Below are 19,971 nucleotides of genomic sequence, written 5' to 3' on the forward strand. Positions count from 1 at the left end.
GAAGCAACTAAGCCCATGTGTGACAACTACTGAGCTTGTGCTCTAGAGCTCGAAAGTAACAACGACTGAGCCCGCATGTGCCCTAGAGCCCACCACACAACAAGACAAGCCACTGCAATGCCAAGCCCGTGCACTGCAGCTAGAGACTAGCTCCTGCTTGCCACAACGAAAGAAAAGCCCCGTGTAGCAACGAAGACCCAGCACAGCCAAAACGAAACAAATAAAAATTTAAAAAAAAAAAAAAAAAAGTGACCACAGAGCAACCCTGAGAGTGGAGAGGCCAGGCACCTACCAGCAGCTCCTGGGGCCGCTCGGTCACATCAGGGGTCCTCTTGGGAGACCTGTTGCTGGAATTCACGTACAGTTTTCGCTTGTGGAAGAGCTTCCCATTCAGTGCCTGGATCGCAAGTGCCACTTTCTGCATGGAGCCCAGATCTACAAATGCAAAGCTGCAAAGGAAGGAGACGGCAGCTCTGAGCCCAGCTCAAACAGAGCCGCAGGAGGATCCCGAGCCGAGGAATGGTCTCCTCTCCCCTCTGCGGGGACAGGAGAGAGGCTAGGCCACTCCTAACACACAAGGAGGCCACCATGACACCCAGGTTTGGGCTGGGCAGTGGGGGAGCTGGTCCTGGGGTTCCTGGGGACCAGGAGACATGCGCTGACCCTTTCACCATATGCCATAGGGCATGGCTCTGGGTTTCCTTCATACTGCTCCCCATGGAGGTTCAAAGTCCTTTTACTGCCTTGAACATAAGAAAGGAAAAATATCCAGATTTCAGGGGCAACCAAGGCTGAGGGAGGTTCACTAACTTGCTTCGAGTCAGAAAACAGAGAAAGGACAAGACCAAAAGTAAACCCAGGGCTCTGGACTTCTAACCCAAGGTTGTATGGATAAGGCAGTATTAGCTGCCGAGGCAGAGGGTTTCCCACATGTCCCTCTGCCGAGTCACAGTGGGCGGGACTCTGGGAGCTGTTGAGCTGGTCTGAGGATCAGTGCATCAGCAAAATGGACAAAGAGGAAAGGAGTTGCTTCCTAAAGAAAACAAAGGAAGAACGGTCATTACCATTTGCAGCCACTCTGGACTCTGTGGACATGGAGAGGGTTGAAGTCCTTTAGAAGGCACCGAATCTCCTCCTACAATGGCAGGGTTTAAAAGAGAGAGAGAGACCCGAAAACTGACAACTGGTTCTCAAGGTTGCAGATCCCCAGCCCGTTAGGCTGTAATCAGCTGAACAAACACTTAATGAGAACCAATGATGTGCTGAGTGTGCCAGGCTTTGTGCTCAGTGAAGCAAATACAGAGACAAGAAGGATGTAAGCGCCGCCTTCAATTGCAGTTCAAGAGACATGGGGCACTAACAAGACAATCAAGAAAAGAGGTCGTTTTACCAGAGGGTGTGAAATTCCATGAGGAAGTACAGATGCCTCTGGGGAGACACAGTCTGGGTATCTAACCCAAATCTGGAGAGAAAAGAAGTGATCAGGGTGGGCTCCCAGGTGGAAGTGACTTTTAATTTACTAGGAAGGCATTTTTAATTGAGTCTGCTGACTCAGTCCTGTATTCATGGCAACTTCCCTTCATTTCTTTCCTGACATGTCTGACAGTCAACATGAGCTACCCACAAGTCTTAGGCCAAGTGTTACAGGAGATGTGAATTTGAACTTGACATAAGTCGTGCACTCAAGGAGCTTACAGCTCATAAATGCATGATCTCTGTTTAAATGACAGGGCGGAGTGGTGTCTAAGAGTAAAAGTAAAGTCCAGAGAGGGCAGTGCACAGAGGGAGGACGCTCATCTCTGGTCAGCTGCTGGTGGAGCTGTCTGCAATGCCTACTCTGTAAGGCTCCCCACCCCTACCAACCACCCCAACTTTCCTCACGGCAGCCAGGCCTCTACCGCCTGGGGATACGATCACCTCCCCTGGACATCTCTCCATCTAATTCTCAACTCTCCCTCCTGTCTGCCCTCTGGCTCCCTCTCCCACAGATCCTAGTCCCACTCCCTCCCCTGGGCTCCAACCATGGCTGCCCTCCCTTTTTTGAGATAACATCTACCCAACCCTGATGCCCTTCTGAGCGACACCCTATTTTTTCTCTTTTTCTGCCAAATGTGTAGAAAGAGCTGTGTCCGCCTCTTGCCTCCGTTTCCTCCCCGCCCACTCCCTCCTGGCTGCAGCTTGGCCGCTGTTCCTGCTCTGCTGAAAACGCATTCCTGCAGGTCACGGATGCGCTGCCCACGGCCGCAGCTTCCCCTCAGGCCTCCCTGTCGACTCCTACCTGCACCTCCCCTTCCTCCTTCCCCAGCTTCCCCACTGGCCGTTCCCACTACAAATCCCACACCTGTGATGAAAACCAAAGTTTCCTGAGAAAATTCTACTTTGGGAAAATGTATATTTATACCATCTTCTGTTATTACCAATCTAAAGTCACTTTGTTGGCAAGGGAAGAGAAATGCATAATGTATAGCTTGTTTTTCCGAGTCTTCATATTTATATTACATTTAAATTCAAATTTTCTAATTTGCTTTTACTTTTAAATATTTAATGTTTATTACACATGAATCTACAAGATGCTGAGCAACAAGCAATCTGTGAGAACAAGCAATATGTGCTCAGCATTTTCAGTTTATAAAGCACTATCATATGCCTTATTCCATTTGATCTTTAAAACTACCCTATGAAGTGTGTATTATTATTGTCCTCGTTCTCAAATGCATAAAATAAAGATCATCGAGATTAAGTGACTGCCTTAAGATTACACAGCTAATTTAGAGTCAAGATTTGAACTCAAGGCTTCTAACCTCAAATCCTGCGTTCTTTTCATGATATCATGCAAAACGATACCTTTCTTCTGGTCAGATTTTGCTGTTACTAAAAGAGAGAATTCCCTTGTGGTCCAGTGGTTAGGACTCTGTGCTTTCATCGCCGAGGGCATGGATTCAATCCCTGGCCAGAGAACTAATATCCCAAAAGCCGTGTGGTACAGCCAAAAATAAATCAATGAAAAAATGATGAAATAAAATAAGAGAAAACTCCCATAATTTTGTACCTTCAATAGAAGGTGTCAGGAAACCACAGCCTTGGGCCAAATCCAACCCACCACCCTTTTTCTAAACGTTACTGGAGTGCAGCCACGCACATTCATTTATGTGTTCTCCATGGCCGCTCTCATGCCCCAGAGGTGGAGTATCTGCAACAGAGGCATATGGCCTGCAAAGCATAAAACCTTACTATCTGACCCTTTGGGGCTTTCCAGGTGGTGCTAGTGGTAAAGAATCTGCCTGCCAATGCAGGAGATATAAGAGAGGCAGGTTTGATCCCTGGGTCGGGAAGATCCCCTAGAGGAGGGCACGGCAACCCACTCCAGTATTCTTGCCCGGAGAATCCCGTGGACAGAGGAGCCTAGTGGGCTATAGTCCATGGGGTCACACAGAATCAAACATGACTGAAGCGATTTAGCATGCATGCATTTGACCCTTTACGGAAAACTTGGCAAACCCGTCTCCTATAGCAATGATCCTCAATTCTGACTGCATATAAGATTCAGCTGGAAAGTTACATTTTTTTAAAAAAAAACTACCTACCAGAGTGATGCCTGGCCCACCCCAAATGAACAAAATCAGAATCTCCAAGGTTGAGATTAAAGCAGTATTTTTATCAATATTTTTTAAAAGATGATGGCAATATGCAGCCAAGGTCAAAAACTACTGTTCCCTGGTATCAAACTGATTCAGGAAGCACTAATTTTCAGAAAATGTGCTTGAGAGAAAGAAGAGAGAAGAACCACCACCACTACCACACACATACAAATACAAAAGAAACCTGCTGACATCTGTTCATCCGTGGTTCATCAATCAATGCTATCAGTGAGGTCATCCTAGCAGCAGATGTTGTTCTTACTGATAGTTAGCATTAGGAACTACGAAAATCTAAAGGCATAACCTATGACATTATTTTCCTGCCCCTTAATAGTTCACTTTGTTTATTTAAAAAAAATTTTTTTACTATAGATTTGACAGGAAGCTTAGTACATTAAGCTAAAATTGCCTCATATCTCTTAGGGTATCTTTAAATAATGAAAATTAGTTATTGGGATATTTTAATTATAAAAGCATTAAATGTTTATTATAGAAAAGTTTAAAAATACAGATAAGCAAAATAGAGATATCACCCATAATCTTACCACCAAAACATGAGCACTATACATAGATTAAGGGATCATAGAGTATCCTCTGCTTCATAACCTATTTTGCTTATTAACATACTCCTTTCAATCAATCATTACAAAAAACATCTACTGCAGCCTGCCAATAATTATGGCACGAGCATTTATGGACCACTGACTTCGTGCCAGATAGGCAGGAGGTTATGGCAGTTACCTGCATGCTAAATGATTCCACATTCACCGGACAGCGGTAATTTAGCAGCTGGACACCACCACGCTGGTGTTGGTAAGGATAAAGGGATTCTGCTGCTGACGCTGCTGGCGGGAGTGGAGGCCTCTCTCCCCTCCTGGTCAAGCCGCGTGCACCGTGTGGCTCTGGCCCAGAGCCCAGGTGAGGTCCTAGAGACACGCATGTAGACATGCGTACAAGCCAGTGCGCTGAAGCTGTTTAAAGCGGCAAAAGGACTTCCCTGGTGGCATGGTGGATAGGAACCTGCCTGCCAATGCCAGGTACATGGGTTCGATCCCTGGTTGGGGGAGACCCTGTATGCCATGGAGCAAGCCCATCTGCCACAGCTACTGAGCCCCTGCTCTGGAGACCAGGAGCTGCAGCTACTGAAGCCTGAGCACCGAGAGCCTATGCTCAAGAACAGGAGATGCCATCACCATGAGAAGTCTGCACAATGAAACTAGAGAGTAGCCCCCGCTCGATGCAACTAGAGAAGGCCCATGCAAAGCAACAAAGACCCAGCACAGTCAAAAATAAAGAAGGAAAGTGGCAAAAACTGGGAAACATTTAATTTGAGCCATGTGATTTGACATTTCTGCAGATGAAAACTGGTCAAGTGCTCGCTTTGGCAGCACATATACTAAAATTGGAACGATACAGAGAAGATTAGCATGGCCCCTGCACAAGGATGACACGCAAATTCGTGAAGCGTTCCATATTTTTAGAAGACATACAGATGGCTAACAAACACATGAAAAGATGCTCAACATCACTCATGATCAGAGAAATGCAAATCAAAACCACAATGAGGTACCATTACACGCCAGTCAGGATGGCTGCTATCCAAAAGTCTACAAGCAATAAATGCTGGAGAGGGTGTGGAGAAAAGGGAACCCTCTTACACTGTTGGTGGAAATGCAAACTAGTACAGCCACTATGGAAAACAGTGTGGAGATTTCTTAAAAGACTGGAAATAGAACTGCCATATGACCCAGCAATACCACTTCTGGGTATACACACTGAGGAAACCAGATCTGAAAGAGACACGAGCACCCCAATGTTCATCGCAGCACTGTTTATAATAGCCAGGACATGGAAGCAACCTAGATGCCCATCAGCAGACGAATGGATAAGGAAGCTGTGGTACATATACACCATGGAATATTACTCAGCCGTTAAAAAGAATTCATTTGAATCAGTTCTAATGAGATGGATGAAACTGGAGCCCATTATACAGAGTGAAGTAAGCCAGAAAGATAAAGAACATTACAGCATACTAACACATATATATGGAATTTAGAAAGATGGTAACGATAACCCTATATGCAAAACAGAAAAAGAGAAACAGAAGTACAGAACAGACTTTTGGACTCTGTGGGAGAAGGTGAGGGTGGGATGTTTCGAAAGAACAGCATGTATATTATCTATGGTGAAACAGATCACCAGCCCAGGTGGGATGCATGAGACAAGTGCTCGGGCCTGGTGGGCTGGGAAGACCCAGAGGAATCGGGTGGAGAGGGGGGTGGGAGGGGGGATCGGGATGGGGAACACATGTAACTCCATGGCTGATTCATGTCAATGTATGACAAAACCTACTGAAATGTTGTGAAGTGATTGGCCTCCAACTAATAAAAACTAAAAGAAAAAAAAAAAAAAAAAAAACTGGTCAAGTACCAGCAGTTTCCTATGATACAAGCTAAGCATCTGAACGTTTATTGGCATTGCATGTATATGCCAACACAGATACATTTTTTTTTAATGTATGAAATGATAAAAGTCATCGAGAAGAGAAAACACAGAGGAGAGAAAGGACAACAGCAGTATCCCCGTCACCTGAGCTCCCTTCCTCCCAGGACGCACCCTGGACCCCACTATTACCAGACTGCCTACCTCCAAACGGCAGCTTCGAGTCCCTGCTCTCTAACCACCCTTCCTTCTCACACCTCTAGCTCCCCAGTTCTATTCTCCAGGGCTGTGATCCTTCAAACTCTGCCACTTTCCCGCCATCCCGCAAACTGCCGACCCTATCCTGACTCTCTGGCCATCCGTTCCGCCCCGCCCCACCGGCCCCCGCCTTCCTCTTTCCACTGTGGTTGATCACTGACTGCAGTCATTTCCTTGTTCAGTGCTCTCTGGCATTCCTACTACATATTTCTAATCACCAACCGCCAGCCTCCCAAACACAACTACCGCAGTCTACTTCTCCACTCAGACTTTCCTTGCCCTCTTTCTACTCAGCAGATAACCCCGATTCTTTGCTGAGAAGGGACAAGCAATCAAAACGAACACCCACCCCCTGCCACCACATCAGTCAGCCGCCCCATACCCGTGTGCACCCCTCTACAGAGAAGACCCGTCCTTGCTCCAGACAACCCCTCTTAACCTTCTCAAGGTCTTTCATACTAAACGATCTCCTCTTTTTCCTGCATTAACTACCCTCCCCACTGGATGGGCATACAAATAAGCACTAATATTTACTATCTAAATACTTAAAGACACGTAACAACTTTGACCTTACAACTCCCTCCTGCTCCCACCCCACTTCCTATCCTTCTTTATTACAAAAATCCTTGAAAAACTTGTCTGTACTCACTGTCCACTTCCTCTAATTCATTCAACAAATGATTATTAAGTGCCTACTCTGTGCTAGAAAATGTCTTTTGTGCCATGAACAGAGTACTCAAAGTCTCTCCCCTCCTGGGACTGACTTTTTTTTTTTTTTTTAAATTTTAAATTTGCTTTTTTAACTGAAGGATAATTGCTTAACAGAATTGTGTTGGTTTCTGCCAAACCTCAACATGAATCAGCCACAGGTAAACATATGCCCCCTCCTTCTGGACCTCCCTCCCCATCCCACCCCTCTGGGTTGTAACAGAGCCCTGGTTTGAGCTCCCTGGGTCATGCAGCAAATTCCCACTGGCTGTCTATTTTACTTATGCTCATGTACACGTTCATGTTTCTCTCTCCATACCTCCCACCCTCTCCTTCCTCTCTCCTCTGCCCCCCTGGGTCCATAAGTCTGTTCTGTGTCTCCACAGCTGCCCTGAAAATGATTTCATCAGTACCATCTTTCTATATTCCATATATACGTGCAAGTATATAATATTTGCTTTTCTCTTTCTGACTTACATCACTCTGTATGATAGGCTCTAGGTTTCCACCTATTACTTATTTGTTACTTTGGGTGCACCAGGTCTTAGTTGCAGCACACAGGATCTCTGATTTTCCTTGCAGCATGAGGTCTTATTTGGAACATGTGGGATTAGTTCGCTGACCAGAGAATGAGCCCAAGCCCCCTGCACTGGGAGTGTGGAGTCTTAGCCACTGGACCACCAGGAAGTCCCTCCTGGAACTGATGTTACTTAGGAAAGACAGATAATCAATTAAAATCAATGAGAAACGTGCATGGTGAGTTCAATGGTGATTAAGTATTAAGCAGACATATTAAGTCAGAGAGGTGACTTATCAAGCTACAAACAACTAATAGGCAAATGTCATCAACTGTCTCAAAAATATCTTTTAACTGTTGTTTTGTCACAGTCAGGGTCATAACAAGGTCTACTTATTCTGTTTGGTCATCATTTCTCTTAGGTCTCTTCTAAATGTCTTTTTATCAGATCTCCCTGCTTTAATTTTTCCGTGACTCTGACTTGTAATATATACCAGGTCAACTATTCTGTAGACAAGAGTACTGCTTCCTTATTGTAAGCATTTAACTTGATCTTCTATCCCCACCCCTGTTTCCTTTAGACTAGAAGTTAGACATGGAGCTTTCACATATAGGTTATTATTTACATTTTTGGCTAGAACGCTTTATAGATGGTGTGAGATCTTCAATAATATGACATCACTTTAGGAGACTTGTACGTGGCTGTCTCACTTTCAGTTCAGTTCAGTCACTCAGTCGTGTCCGACTCTTTGCGACCCCATGAATCGCAGCACGCCAGGCCTCCCTGTCCATCACCAACTCCCGGAGTTTACTCAAACTCATGCCCATCGAGTCAGTGATGCCATCCAGCCATCTCATCCTCTGTCGTCCCCTTCTCCTCCTGCCCCCAATCCCTCCCAGCATCAGGGTCTTTTCCAATGAATCAACTCTTCGCATGAGGTGGCCAAAGTACTGGAGTTTCAGCTTCAGCATCAGTCCTTCCAATGAACACCCAGGACTCATCTTTAGTACGAACTGGTTGGATCTCCTTGCAGTCCAAGGGACTCTCAAGAGTCTTCTCCAACACCACAGTTCAAAAGCATCAATTCTTCAGCGCTCAGCTTTCCTCACAGTCCAACTCTCACATCCATACACGACCACTGGAAAAACCATAGCCTTGGCCAGACTGGACCTTTGTTGGCAAAGTAATGTCTCTGCTTTTTAATATGCTGTCTAGGTTGGTCATAACTTCCCTTCCAAGGAGTGTCTTTTATTCATGGCTCCATCACCATCTGCAGTGATTTTGGAGCCCAAAAAATAAAGTCTGACACTGTTTCCACTGTCTCCCCATCTATTTCCCATGAAGTGATGGGACCAGATGCCATGATCTTAGTTTTCTGAATGTTGAGCTTTAAACCAACTTTTTTACTCTCCTCTTTCACTTTCATCAAGAGGCTTTTTAGTTCATCTTCACTTTCTGCCATAAGGGTGGTGTCATCTGCATATCTGAGGTTCTTGACATTTCTCCCGGCAATCTTGATTCCAGCTTGTGCTTCTTCCAGCCCAGCGTTTCTCATGATGTACTCTGCATATGTCACTTTAGGCGACGCTAAATTAATCAACAAACTCAGACAGGGACTTCCCTGGCGATCCAATGGTTAAGACTCCACAATGGTTAAGACAGCCTGATCCTTTCATTATAAAACTACCCATCAATATTTTATCTAATGAATTTACCATGCTCTGATAACCACTGTCTGAAACAGGTATTATGATTTGCAAAATGATGATTTTCAACCATTTCCTCTGCCTTTATGAGCTAGAGTTCCTCTGTAAAGAACTTTCTCTCATTCACTAGTGTTATTCACTTGCCCTGAAATGGCACTGGTGTTGGGAAAGCAAGATAAACACTTAACCTTTTCCTTTAATTACCAAGTCTTATATTACTGAACTATTTCTTGCTATCTTCAATGTGTCCAGTGAGTTTATGTATTATTTCTTTAGGTATCACTACAAATTATTGCTTTTTATCACTAGTAAGTTTTAAACAAAGGTAGTCATTAGTATTTTTGAAACATAAATGGTCCCATTTTTGGTCCAGGGGATCCTCTTTTTGTTTGTTCTTGTTTTTTTCATTTGGAAACTTTTAAACGTGTAGAAAACAGTATAACAAATTCCTGTATTACCTATCAGCCTTAATTCTCAATTCAAAAAAAAGGGAGCAAATAAGGGCACCTGTTCCTTGTTTTTGCTCCTTCATGCTGCAGTAAAGCCTTGCCTGGAAAAAAAATTAACTCAGGGACACTCTGATTTCATCTATACCTCTCCCTGCCATCAGGTTATTCTGAAACAAATCTCATCACCTCATCACTACATCTGTAAACATTCCAGCACGTACCTCCAAGGAAAAAGTGCCTCACCTCTCATTACAACTCCTCCCTTCCCTTCAATCAAACCCTAGGAGCCCTTGAGAGGTTTCTAGCTTTCCGGCACATAACAGCTCCAAACCTGGAGTCTAAGGAGATATAGTTCCTTTCAGTGGGGAATGGTATTTAAAGTGAGCAATCTAGCATCTTATTGCCACTGGGTTAAGAGCAGCAAGGTACTTCAACCAGAAGAGTTAGGAGATACGCATCTTTGAAAGGGAAAATAATCATTGTAATCATGGATTCTAATTCCTATAGAGCTACAGATGGTTTTTATTTATCTTATGCTGAAAATCTTTATTCCTAACAATACTCGTTATTATATCCTACTTTAAAACATATAACAGGTTCAAATAATACCAGGGTTACCACAGACAACAAACTTATTGAGCAAAGTTTAAGACTTCTTTGCAGTTCTTTTTACGCTTATAATGTATCCTACTGAGGATACACAGTCAAAATATCATATTCTTTACTAAGGTCAATTTGAATAATTCTGTTCTCTGACACCAAACTAATTATAGCACTAGTTTGTTTTCCGTTTTTAGGGAGTGCTTTTTTAATAGATCATTTTGACTCTCTTAATTATGAAAACATCCATGTATTTTAAAGTCAAAACAATACCACAAGGTAAATTCAGAAATTGTCCCTCCAAAAAGAGGGGACACATGGAAACACAGAGCTGATGCGCCTGGCTGCACGGCAGAAACAACATTGTAAAGCAACCGCACTCCAGTAAAAATGAATTTTACATTTTTTAAATAAATAAATAAAATAAATTGTGCCTCCATCTCCCTTCTATCATTTTTCCTTCCCTCCCCCAGAGGTCACCATCTTTATTCCCTTTTTATCTTTCCACTGTTTATTTTGGCAAATTTAAAGAGATATTCCATTCTCTTCCTCCCTTCTGATGCAAAAGACTGTTTGATTCTAGGTGTATTTTTATACCCGCTGACAGATTGAATGTGAAGTGTGAAAAAACATGTGAGATATGAAACAAGAATATTTCCCAGGTTTTGGGCCATTTACTGAGATGAGGAAGACCGTGGGAGGAGCAGGCTGGACACATTAAGTTTGAAATGCCTACTAGATGCCCAAGTAGAGATAAGGACTAGGCAACTGAATAGACAAGTTCAGAGTTCATGGGCAAGGTACAAGCTGGGAATACAGATAACTGGTCATGATTTTCTACTACCACAATCATATCACCTGCACCAATGATACTTATCTCCGCCTTTCCCATTCTTGTGTCTTTCTTTTTCCTTGCCTGCTGCACTGACCAAGACCACCAGTACAATGTTGACAGAAATAGCAATACCGGTATTCATATCTTGTTCCTGATTTCAAAGGGAAAGCTATCAAAGTTGTGCCCCTAAGTACTGCATTTGCTATACATTGTTAAGTCCTTAATCCATCTAGAATCCATTCAGTGTATGTTATAATGTAAAGGTCCAGTTTCATTTTTCTTGTATGGGTAAATAAACATCTCAGAACCAGTTTACTGAAGAGTCCCTTCTTTCCCAACTCATCTGCAATGCCACCCGATTATACACACCAAGTTTTCATATACGTGTAGGTCTATTTCTGGACTTTTGATGTTTCATGCATTGACAATTAGCAATGCATCCACATCAAGGTCATCATTATTATAGAGGAAAATTTACTCTGTCTCCCTTATTCTTCCTCTTCAAAAAAGGTGCATTTATTCATGGGACATGTTCTGTTTCATGCAAATTTTAGAATCAGTTTGTCAAGTTCTTTGAAAATCCTTTGGGTATTTTGATCACAATGGTGTTGAATCTATACATCAATTTAAGGATCATAAAACTGATTCTTCTTATCCACCTCTTTGTTGAGCTCTTCCTCAATGTCTTTCAGTAAAGCCTAATTTTCTGTATCTATGTCTTGCACAACTTTTATTAATTTCTAGCTCTTTGTAACTTTTTTCCTCTGTATAGAAATACAATTGACTTTTGTATATTTATCTTATATTCAACCACCTTAACTATCAATAATTCTAGCATATCCAAGAGTCTTCTGAGCTTTAACTTTGACAATCATCTGCAAATAATGACTTTGTTTTTTCCTTTCCAATTCTTACACCTCTCACTTTTTTATTTTACCACTCACTCTAGCTAAGGGATTGCATAAAATGTTAAACAGAAATGATAGAGGCACAAGCGTCTTGTTCTTGATTTTAAAATACCTGTTTCCCTCTTTTTTTCGGATCCGCCATCTGCGGTGGAACCGCCGCCAAGATGTAGATTTTCGTGAAGACCCTGACGGGGAATACCATCACTCTCGAGGTCGAACCCTCAGATACAATAGAAAATGTAAAGGCCAAGATCCAGGATAAGGAAGGAATTCCTCCTGACCAGCAAAGACTGATCTTTGCTGGCAAGCAACTGGAAGATGGACGTACTTTGTCAGACTACAACGTTCAAAAGGAGTCCACTCTTCATCTAGTGTTGAGACTTTGTGGTGGTGCTAAGAAAAGGAAGAAGAAGTCTTACACCACTCCCAAGAAGAAAAAGCATAAAAGAAAGAAGGTTAAATTGGCTGTTCTGAAATAGTATAAGGTGGATGAGAATGGCAAAATCAGTCGCCTTCGCCGGGAGTGTCCCTCAGATGAATGTGGTGCTGGAGTTTTTATGGCCAGTCACTTCGACAGACATTACTGTGGCAAATGTTGTCTGACCTATTGTTTCAACAAACCAGAAGACAAGTAATTGTATATTGGTTAATAAAGATATGAGCTAACATTAAAAAAAAAAAAAAAAAAAAAAAAACCTGTTTCCCAAGTGACAATGTTTTCTGTGTATTTTCTGTAGATACTCTTTATCAGATTTTGGAAGTTTCCTTCCACTCACAGTTTAAATGTTTTTCTGTGAATTGGGCTTTTAACTTTATCAAAAGTTAAATTTTAGCTTGAAGGTTCCCAGACCATGTAAGTAATATGAATTTAAACCACAATTCACATGAAATCAGGCCTACTGTTATATGTTCTTAGGGAGACTGTTTACCCTACCAGCCTCAGATCCTGGCCAAGTCAGATTAACTTTCTCAACACCACCCTGGGCCAATAAGCAAACTTTTGTGGTTCACACTTTCACTGAGGGGCCAGCCCTTCAGCCATCCTGCTTTTGCAGGGATGTCGATTACCACGCCCCTCCTCACATAGGCCCCGGGTGTCATCTCCTACCCTGACATGGCTGCTATAATCCAATCCAATCTTTAGGTTTTGAGGTATGCACAGATCCTAGGGAATTGACCGAATCCTCCTAGTTTTCAAGTTATTACTTATTTGGGGCCCTCTTAATTTTCCTTTCTTAGGAGTCAGCTACATATTTTAAGGTGGCATTTCTCAAGAGGCACATGAAAAGATGTTCAACATCTCTAATTATTGGGGCTTTCCTGGTGGCTCAGATGATAAAAAAAAAAAAAAAAATCCACCTTCAATGCAGGAGATCCAGGTTTGAGATTCCTGGGTTGGGAAGATCCCCTGGAGAAGGAAGTGGCTACCCACTCCAGTATTCTTGCTTGGAGAATTCCATGGACAGAGGAGCCTGGTGGGGCTACAGTCCATGGGGTCACAAAGAGTCCGACAAGATATCACTTCACACCAGACAGAAAGCCTATCATCAAAAAATCCACAAACAATAAATGCTGGTGGGTATGGAGAGAAGGGGACCCTTCTACACTGTTGGCTGGAATGTAAATTGATACAGCCACTGGAGAGAAACTAAGAATAGAGCTACCCTGTGACCCTGCAATCCACTCCTGGGCATATGTCTGGAGAAAAACATGATCTGAAAGGACACATGCACCCCAATAGTCACTGCAGCTCTGTAAGCCAGACAGAGAAATATCCTAAGACATCCCTTATATGTGTAATCTAAAAAGAAATGATACAAATGAACTTAAAACAGAGACCCACAGACTTAGACAACAAACTTATGGTTGCCAGGGTCGGGGGGGGGTGGTGGGGACGATGGGGGAAAGGGATAATTAGGGGCTTGGGATGGATACGTACACACCGCCTTATTTAAAACAGATACCCAACAAGGACCTACCGTAGAGCACACGGAACTCTGCCCAGTGCTATGCGGCAGCGGGATGGGTGGGGAGTTTGGGGGACAATGGTACATGCACTGTATGGCCGAGCCCCTTCGCTGTTCGCCTGACACTTATCACAACGTCGTTTGTCCATCAGCCTTGCTGCTGCTGCTTAGTCCCTTCAGTCGTGGCCAACTCTGTGCCACCCTAAAGAATGCACACTGCTAAGTTCCTCTGTCCATGGGATTCTCTAGGCACGAGTACCAGAGTGGACTGCCATGCCCTCCTCCAAGGGATCTTCCTGACCCAGGGACGGAAACCAGGTCTGCGGCATTGCAGACAGATTCTTTACCGCTGAGCCACCAGGGAAGCCCCTCATCAGCTGTGTACACCAATACAAAATAAAGTTTAAAGTGGCATTTCTTATATTTTAGCTTCTATTTCCAAGTATTTTCTTGGACGAGGGCTTTGAAGTTATCCAATCTATCATAATTAAGGAAACAGAGGCATCTGAAGATTTTAAATCCAATTGGCATCATGAAGGTTACTCATATACTCAACCAGACCAGTTTCAGAAAACTGGTGAGGAGAGAATGCAAACCACTGGGTTCAAGAGTTAAGTGTGAGATCAATTTCAAAACTTATTACAAAGCTACAATACGAAAGTGCAGTACTGGCATAAGGATAGACATACAGATCAATGGAATAGAATGAGATTCCAGAAATAAACTGCTACATTTATGGTCAATGGATTTGCAACAAGGGTGCCAAAATAATTCAGTGGGGAAAAAATAATCTTTTTAACAAATAATGCTGGGGCAACTGGATATACACATGCAAAAGAATGAAATTGACCTCGACCTCAAACCACATGCAAGAATAAATTTAAAAAGGATTACAAACTTAAATATAAGAGCAAAAACTACAAAACTCCTAGAAGAATGAATACATGTAAATCTTTGTGACCTTGGATTAGGTAATAGGTTCTTAGATATGGCACCTAAAGCAACCAAAGAAAGAAATGGAAAATTGGAATGCATCAAAATTGAACGTTTGTGTTTCAAAGGATACTACAGACAAAATAAAACACAACTGATGGGAGAAAATATTTACAAATCGTGTATCTGGTAAGAGACCTGTATCCAGAATATATAAAGAATTCTTACAACTCAATAATAAAAAAGATGAACTGATTTTAAACTGGGTAAAGGATCTAAAAAATATTTCTCCAAAGAAGATATATACAAAGAGACAATAAATACATGAAAAGATGCTCATTAATTACTATGAAAACACAAATCAAAAACACAATGAGATACCACTTCACATCTACTAGATGGCAAAAATCAAAAAGACAGACTATTTTAACAGGTTTGGGCCAGGAAGTGGAGAAATTGGAATCCCCACACATTGTTGGTATGAATGTGAAATGGTACAGCTGTTTTGGAAAACAGTTTGGCACAGAGTTATCATGTGACCCCAATAATTTCACTCCTAGGTATATACCCAAGACAACCGGAACATACATTTACACAGAAACTTGCACACCCATGTTCAGGTTAAGATTTTTCATAAAAGCCAAAAAGTGGAAACAGGTCAAATGTCCAGTGATAAATGGATAAACAAACTGTGACATATATCCGTATTAATACTGTAGTCATAAAAAGGAATGAAGTACTGAGACATGCTATAAAATGTATGAACCCTGAAAACATTATGCTAAGACACTGTATGACTTTATTTACATAAAATATCTAGAATAGGCAAATCCATAGAGACAAAGTAGATTAGTGGCTGCCAGCGGCTGGAGGAAGAGAGGAGGAGGAGGAGGGGCTGCTAATGATTATGAGATTTACTTGCGAGGTGATGAAAATATTCTGGAATTAATGGTGATGGCTGTGTAACCTTGTGAATATATTAAAAACCACTGAATCTTATGCTTTAAAATAGTGAATTTTTTGGTATGTGATTTATCTCTCAATAAAAAAAGAAATGTTAATAAAGTAAAATGCTAGCTACTATTATTGTTATGAGTGATAATTCATCTGTCATCTCTGATCCAAGACTTTCATCTTCTACCAACAACCATGAAACTGCCGCAGGCTAGTCTGTTGGTGTGCAAGAAGGTAAGAGTCTCAGACACTCACTTCACAGTTCTCGACAAGGCAGGCATTAATGTTAAAATCAGACATTTCTTTTTAAAATCCTACTTCTTTAGCTCAAGTGTTTCCTCTCCTAGGAGGCTAGTCTCTGTTTGTACGTTGGAAGAAACCACTGTGGGGAAGGCTGCTGCTTTCTAGTGAAGTGAGCAAGGACCAAAGGTGCCCTATACCATAGTGTGGGTCAGCAGGGCCAAGCAAGCCCCCTGGGCCTGGCCATGAAACAGGATCCACTGCAGAGAGGAGGCAGAGCCGCTCAGCGCCTCGCCTGCCCCAGGCCACCCCACCAACTGCTGCAGGGCTTCTGCCCTCATCTGTCAAGTAACGGGTTCTACCAGCCTGCCAAGGGGAGGGGAATCAGTCCCAATCCTCCCTTCTCTCGGATGTCAAGCATCCCCCAACACATCCACTTTGACTCAACAAGATTTAACTCACTGGGTCAAAATGAATTCACTCTCTGTGCTCCAATACCATTTTCTTCTCTCTTTGTCAGGTAAAAATCTAACAGGTCCATCTCTTTTTATGGTGAGTTATTGACACATCTTATCAATTATGTGGTTTGGTACTTGCAGGCAGTGGACATGGATTCACCTTCTGCCTGACCACTCCCTGAGTCCATGTACTTGGCTAAGGAGGACCTCGTAGAGCCTCATCTGCCTCATCTTCAAGATGGGGATACCACCCATCATGCAAAGCTATTATGAGAATTTAATAAATTCTCACACTAATGAAGGATTTAGCCTAGTTCCTGGAGCATATCTGAGGATTAAAATATTGTAAAAGTGTAAAAGGAATAAAGTACAACTTGGGCAGAGAAGACTGAGTTTAGCTAACTGGCAGGCGGGCATGAGACCAGGACATTTTTGAAAGATGTGTGACATGCAGCAGGGACTCCACAAAAGTCAGTTTCTCTCATGCTTCATCTAAGACTGAGTTTGAGCACGCTTTATTTTTCAGCATGCTGAGAGTGCCTCGGGCACATTATTTTGCATAATGTGAAAAATTTTAAATGCTCAAAAAAAAAAAAAAAAAAGCCAGGGGATGCCTCAGATCAGGAGATTACACCTTCATTCTCTTTTCATCAGTAGTTCGAATGTACTTATTACAAATTTTAAATATTTATGTTGTTCTATAATTATTTCAGATGTGGTGGTCTGGTCTCCCCAAATAGACAGGAAGATTCCTGGGGTCAAGTATGGCTGTTTATATTCTACTCTCTGAACACACAGCTACTGACTGAACTGGTTCATTTCAAAGTGAAATGAGCATAGTTTTTTGACTGATACCCCACGGCTCCCTATGATCAAAGAATTAGCAATTGAACCCTCATAAGGCCCCCTTCCCAAAGGGAAGCGGCCCACTGCAGCCCTCCATTCCAAGCGATGAGGAGGGTGGCCACCCACCCAGGTCTACACGGATGGCTGGGTGCAGGATGCTTCATATTAAAACTGGGAAAGCCCAAGGCAAACGGTGAGCTGACTGTGAGTTGGTCAGCCTAGTCACCAACCAGTGACTGCCTGCATATTCGTAGCTCTAAAATACCCTTTAAAAATGGTAAAATTCTTACTGGCAGGTTTAGGTCATATGGGGGAAGCCAAAGAAGATGAGAGGCAACCATGCACAGAGGGAGGCATACCTCAGAGATATCCAGCGGGAGATTGCCAACGTACACCTCTGTCTCTCTTTTCTTGACTTCTAAAATAGCAAAAAAGAGAAAAAAGGTAGGTGTAAGGTTAAGGGTGAAGGAGTTAGAGGAGTTAGAACATTAGATAAATGATGCATCTTTCTCAATGTTAAAACATACACACACATTCCCCTTCGAACATTACTCCTCCACCAACAAAAAAATAGTTAAATAGCATTCAATGGGTCAGCAAACACTTGCCAGTATTATGGGAGTGGTTCTGAGTTAAGCACTGGCCTTGGACATCACTGAATTCAAGGCAGGAGTGCAATCTCTGGGGCAGAAGAGGCAGGTAGGACAACGAGTCATTAGCACACCAGGAATTCAGTGCTTTCAATGGGGTATTAGTGAAGTTTCAAAGTTAACAGTCAGCTGAAGGCGGTGAGGAAGAGGATTAATGCAGGAGGGAGGTGGAAGAGAATCCAGGCAGAGAGCATAACACATGCAAAGGCATGGACACAGGAAAGGGCCCGGCTTGTTTGGGAGTTTGCATGGGGTGGGGAATAGCTAGACCAAACGCTGCATGTGGGTGAGCAGAAAAAGCGGGGGCAAGAAAGGCAGGCCAGGTCAATCACTGCTGAAATCACTGACTGCTGCCCACAGCTCTCAGGGGAACCCGCTGGCTGTGAGAGGAGTGGAAGGGTTTAATCAGAGAGCTGGTATCAACACACCTATGTTTTAGGGCGGTGCCACTTTGGAGATGGTGGAGAGTGAAATGGAAAGAGGCAAGGGTTAGAGTATGGGGTGAGAAGCAGCCGACGCGACAGTGACTGTGGGTCTGTGCGCACGGTGGGTGGCAGGGGGACACATCCACCATGTGTAAAGAAATGTGGGGCTGACCAGAGCAAGGACAGATAGGGTGGATGCCAGGTTTCATGCCTGAACAGAAATTGAGTAGATTAACTAGGATCCAGGTTACAGTCTGAGGGTCCCAGCACCAAACACCACCCCCCAGGCTAACTCACTTGGAGATTTCTGCTCCTCCAACACGCCATTCTCCCCAGATACTTTTGCAGAGGGTCGGAAGTCACTGCTGCTCCAGGACCTGTCAAATGCAGGACTTAGCATTGCACCTCCCAAGGCCAAACTCCAGTGAAAGGAGTTTGGGCATAACAAGCAGGGCCTGGCATAAGCCTCCATGCTCTCTTCCTGACAGAGGGTTTCCCGTCCTCCTTCCAGACTCGGGTTCCAAGCCAGGAAGCCCTCCACTGGACTTTTTTAATCCTTAATAGTTAAAGCAGATTCCCCAGTGGCTCAACAGTAAAGAATCCACCTGCAACGCAGGAGACACAGGAGATGCAGGTTTGAGCCCTGAGTCAGGAACATCTCCTGGTAAAGGAAATGACAACCCACTCCAGTATTCTTGCCTGAAAAATCCCCATGGACAGAGGAGCCTGGCTGGCTACAGTCCGTGAGGTTGTGAAGAGTTGGACAGGACTGAAGTGACTGAGCATAAGCATGATGGTCAAAATCAACAGGCAAGAAATGCTGAGGTTGACTTCTAAACTTTGGGCAGGACAAGGCAGGTGGAGGAGGAAGAGAAGGCTGCGGGGTGGAAGGAGGCCTGTTTATCAGCAAAAGGAAGCAACTTACATGCTGCAGTTTCTTTCCAACCGGATCTCCTGCAAAGCCAACCAGCCACAGTTTGAGAGGAGGAATGCCAGATCAGTCACCACCACATTGCCGAATAGGTACTGTGGCAGGCAGAATAATGTCCCCACCCCCAGCAAAGTGGTCCACATCCTAATCCCCAGGACCTGTTAAGGGTTCTGGTCACCAGTTCTAATGTAAGGGGAGCAGTTTTCCCACACCATCAAGTGATGCTCAGGACACCAGCTGGGTGGCCTAAAATTCAACTCGATTCTGACACCATCTACCCAGAGATAGCATCAATTTCACAGACTAAGGGATCAGTACCACAGGACTGCCAACCTCCCTCCCCACTCCTTCAGATGTCAGTCACCTGCAAACCCAGGTGGTCAGCTGGGCTTCTGACTGACCAGTTATAGACCAGAGGTTCCCACAACCTCTTCTTGGTTCCATCAATTTGCTAGAGTGGCTTACATCTCAGAGAAATGAGATGAGAAATCCTCCTTACTAAATT

The 19,971-nt window shown here is 43.4% G+C and overlaps 1 protein-coding gene, 1 non-coding gene and 1 pseudogene across 7 annotated transcripts in view; 2 read left to right on the forward strand and 1 right to left on the reverse strand.

The window, feature by feature from the left end:
• TDRD10 (tudor domain containing 10) overlaps positions 1-19,971 on the reverse strand; it is a 53,311-nt gene that overhangs the window by 29,834 nt on the left and 3,506 nt on the right. For 3 of the 6 annotated variants that reach the window (XR_010661731.1, XR_010661733.1, XM_065926281.1), the window contains exons 2-6: positions 19,461-19,489; positions 18,833-18,912; positions 17,820-17,878; positions 1,065-1,135; positions 293-449 (exon numbers count right to left, since the gene is read on the reverse strand). Coding sequence is in view for 3 of the 6 variants with exons in the window: in XM_065926281.1 (XP_065782353.1) it covers positions 293-449; positions 1,065-1,135; positions 17,820-17,878; positions 18,833-18,912; positions 19,461-19,462 (369 nt within the window). In the remaining 3 variants the exon portion in view is untranslated. Of the gene's footprint in view, positions 1-292; positions 450-663; positions 896-1,064; positions 1,136-17,819; positions 17,881-18,832; positions 18,913-19,460; positions 19,490-19,971 lie in introns of those variants that run through there. The other 3 variants (XM_065926320.1, XM_065926296.1, XM_065926302.1) reach the window with 3 other exon arrangements.
• Positions 5,011-5,117, forward strand: LOC136156602 (U6 spliceosomal RNA). The gene has a single exon (XR_010661096.1). It is a non-coding gene; the product is annotated as a U6 spliceosomal RNA (small nuclear RNA).
• Positions 12,227-12,757, forward strand: LOC136161420 (ubiquitin-ribosomal protein eS31 fusion protein-like; annotated as a pseudogene).

This window comes from Muntiacus reevesi, chromosome 1 (genome assembly GCF_963930625.1).
Source record: "Muntiacus reevesi chromosome 1, mMunRee1.1, whole genome shotgun sequence".
Lineage (NCBI taxonomy): Eukaryota > Metazoa > Chordata > Mammalia > Artiodactyla > Cervidae > Muntiacus > Muntiacus reevesi.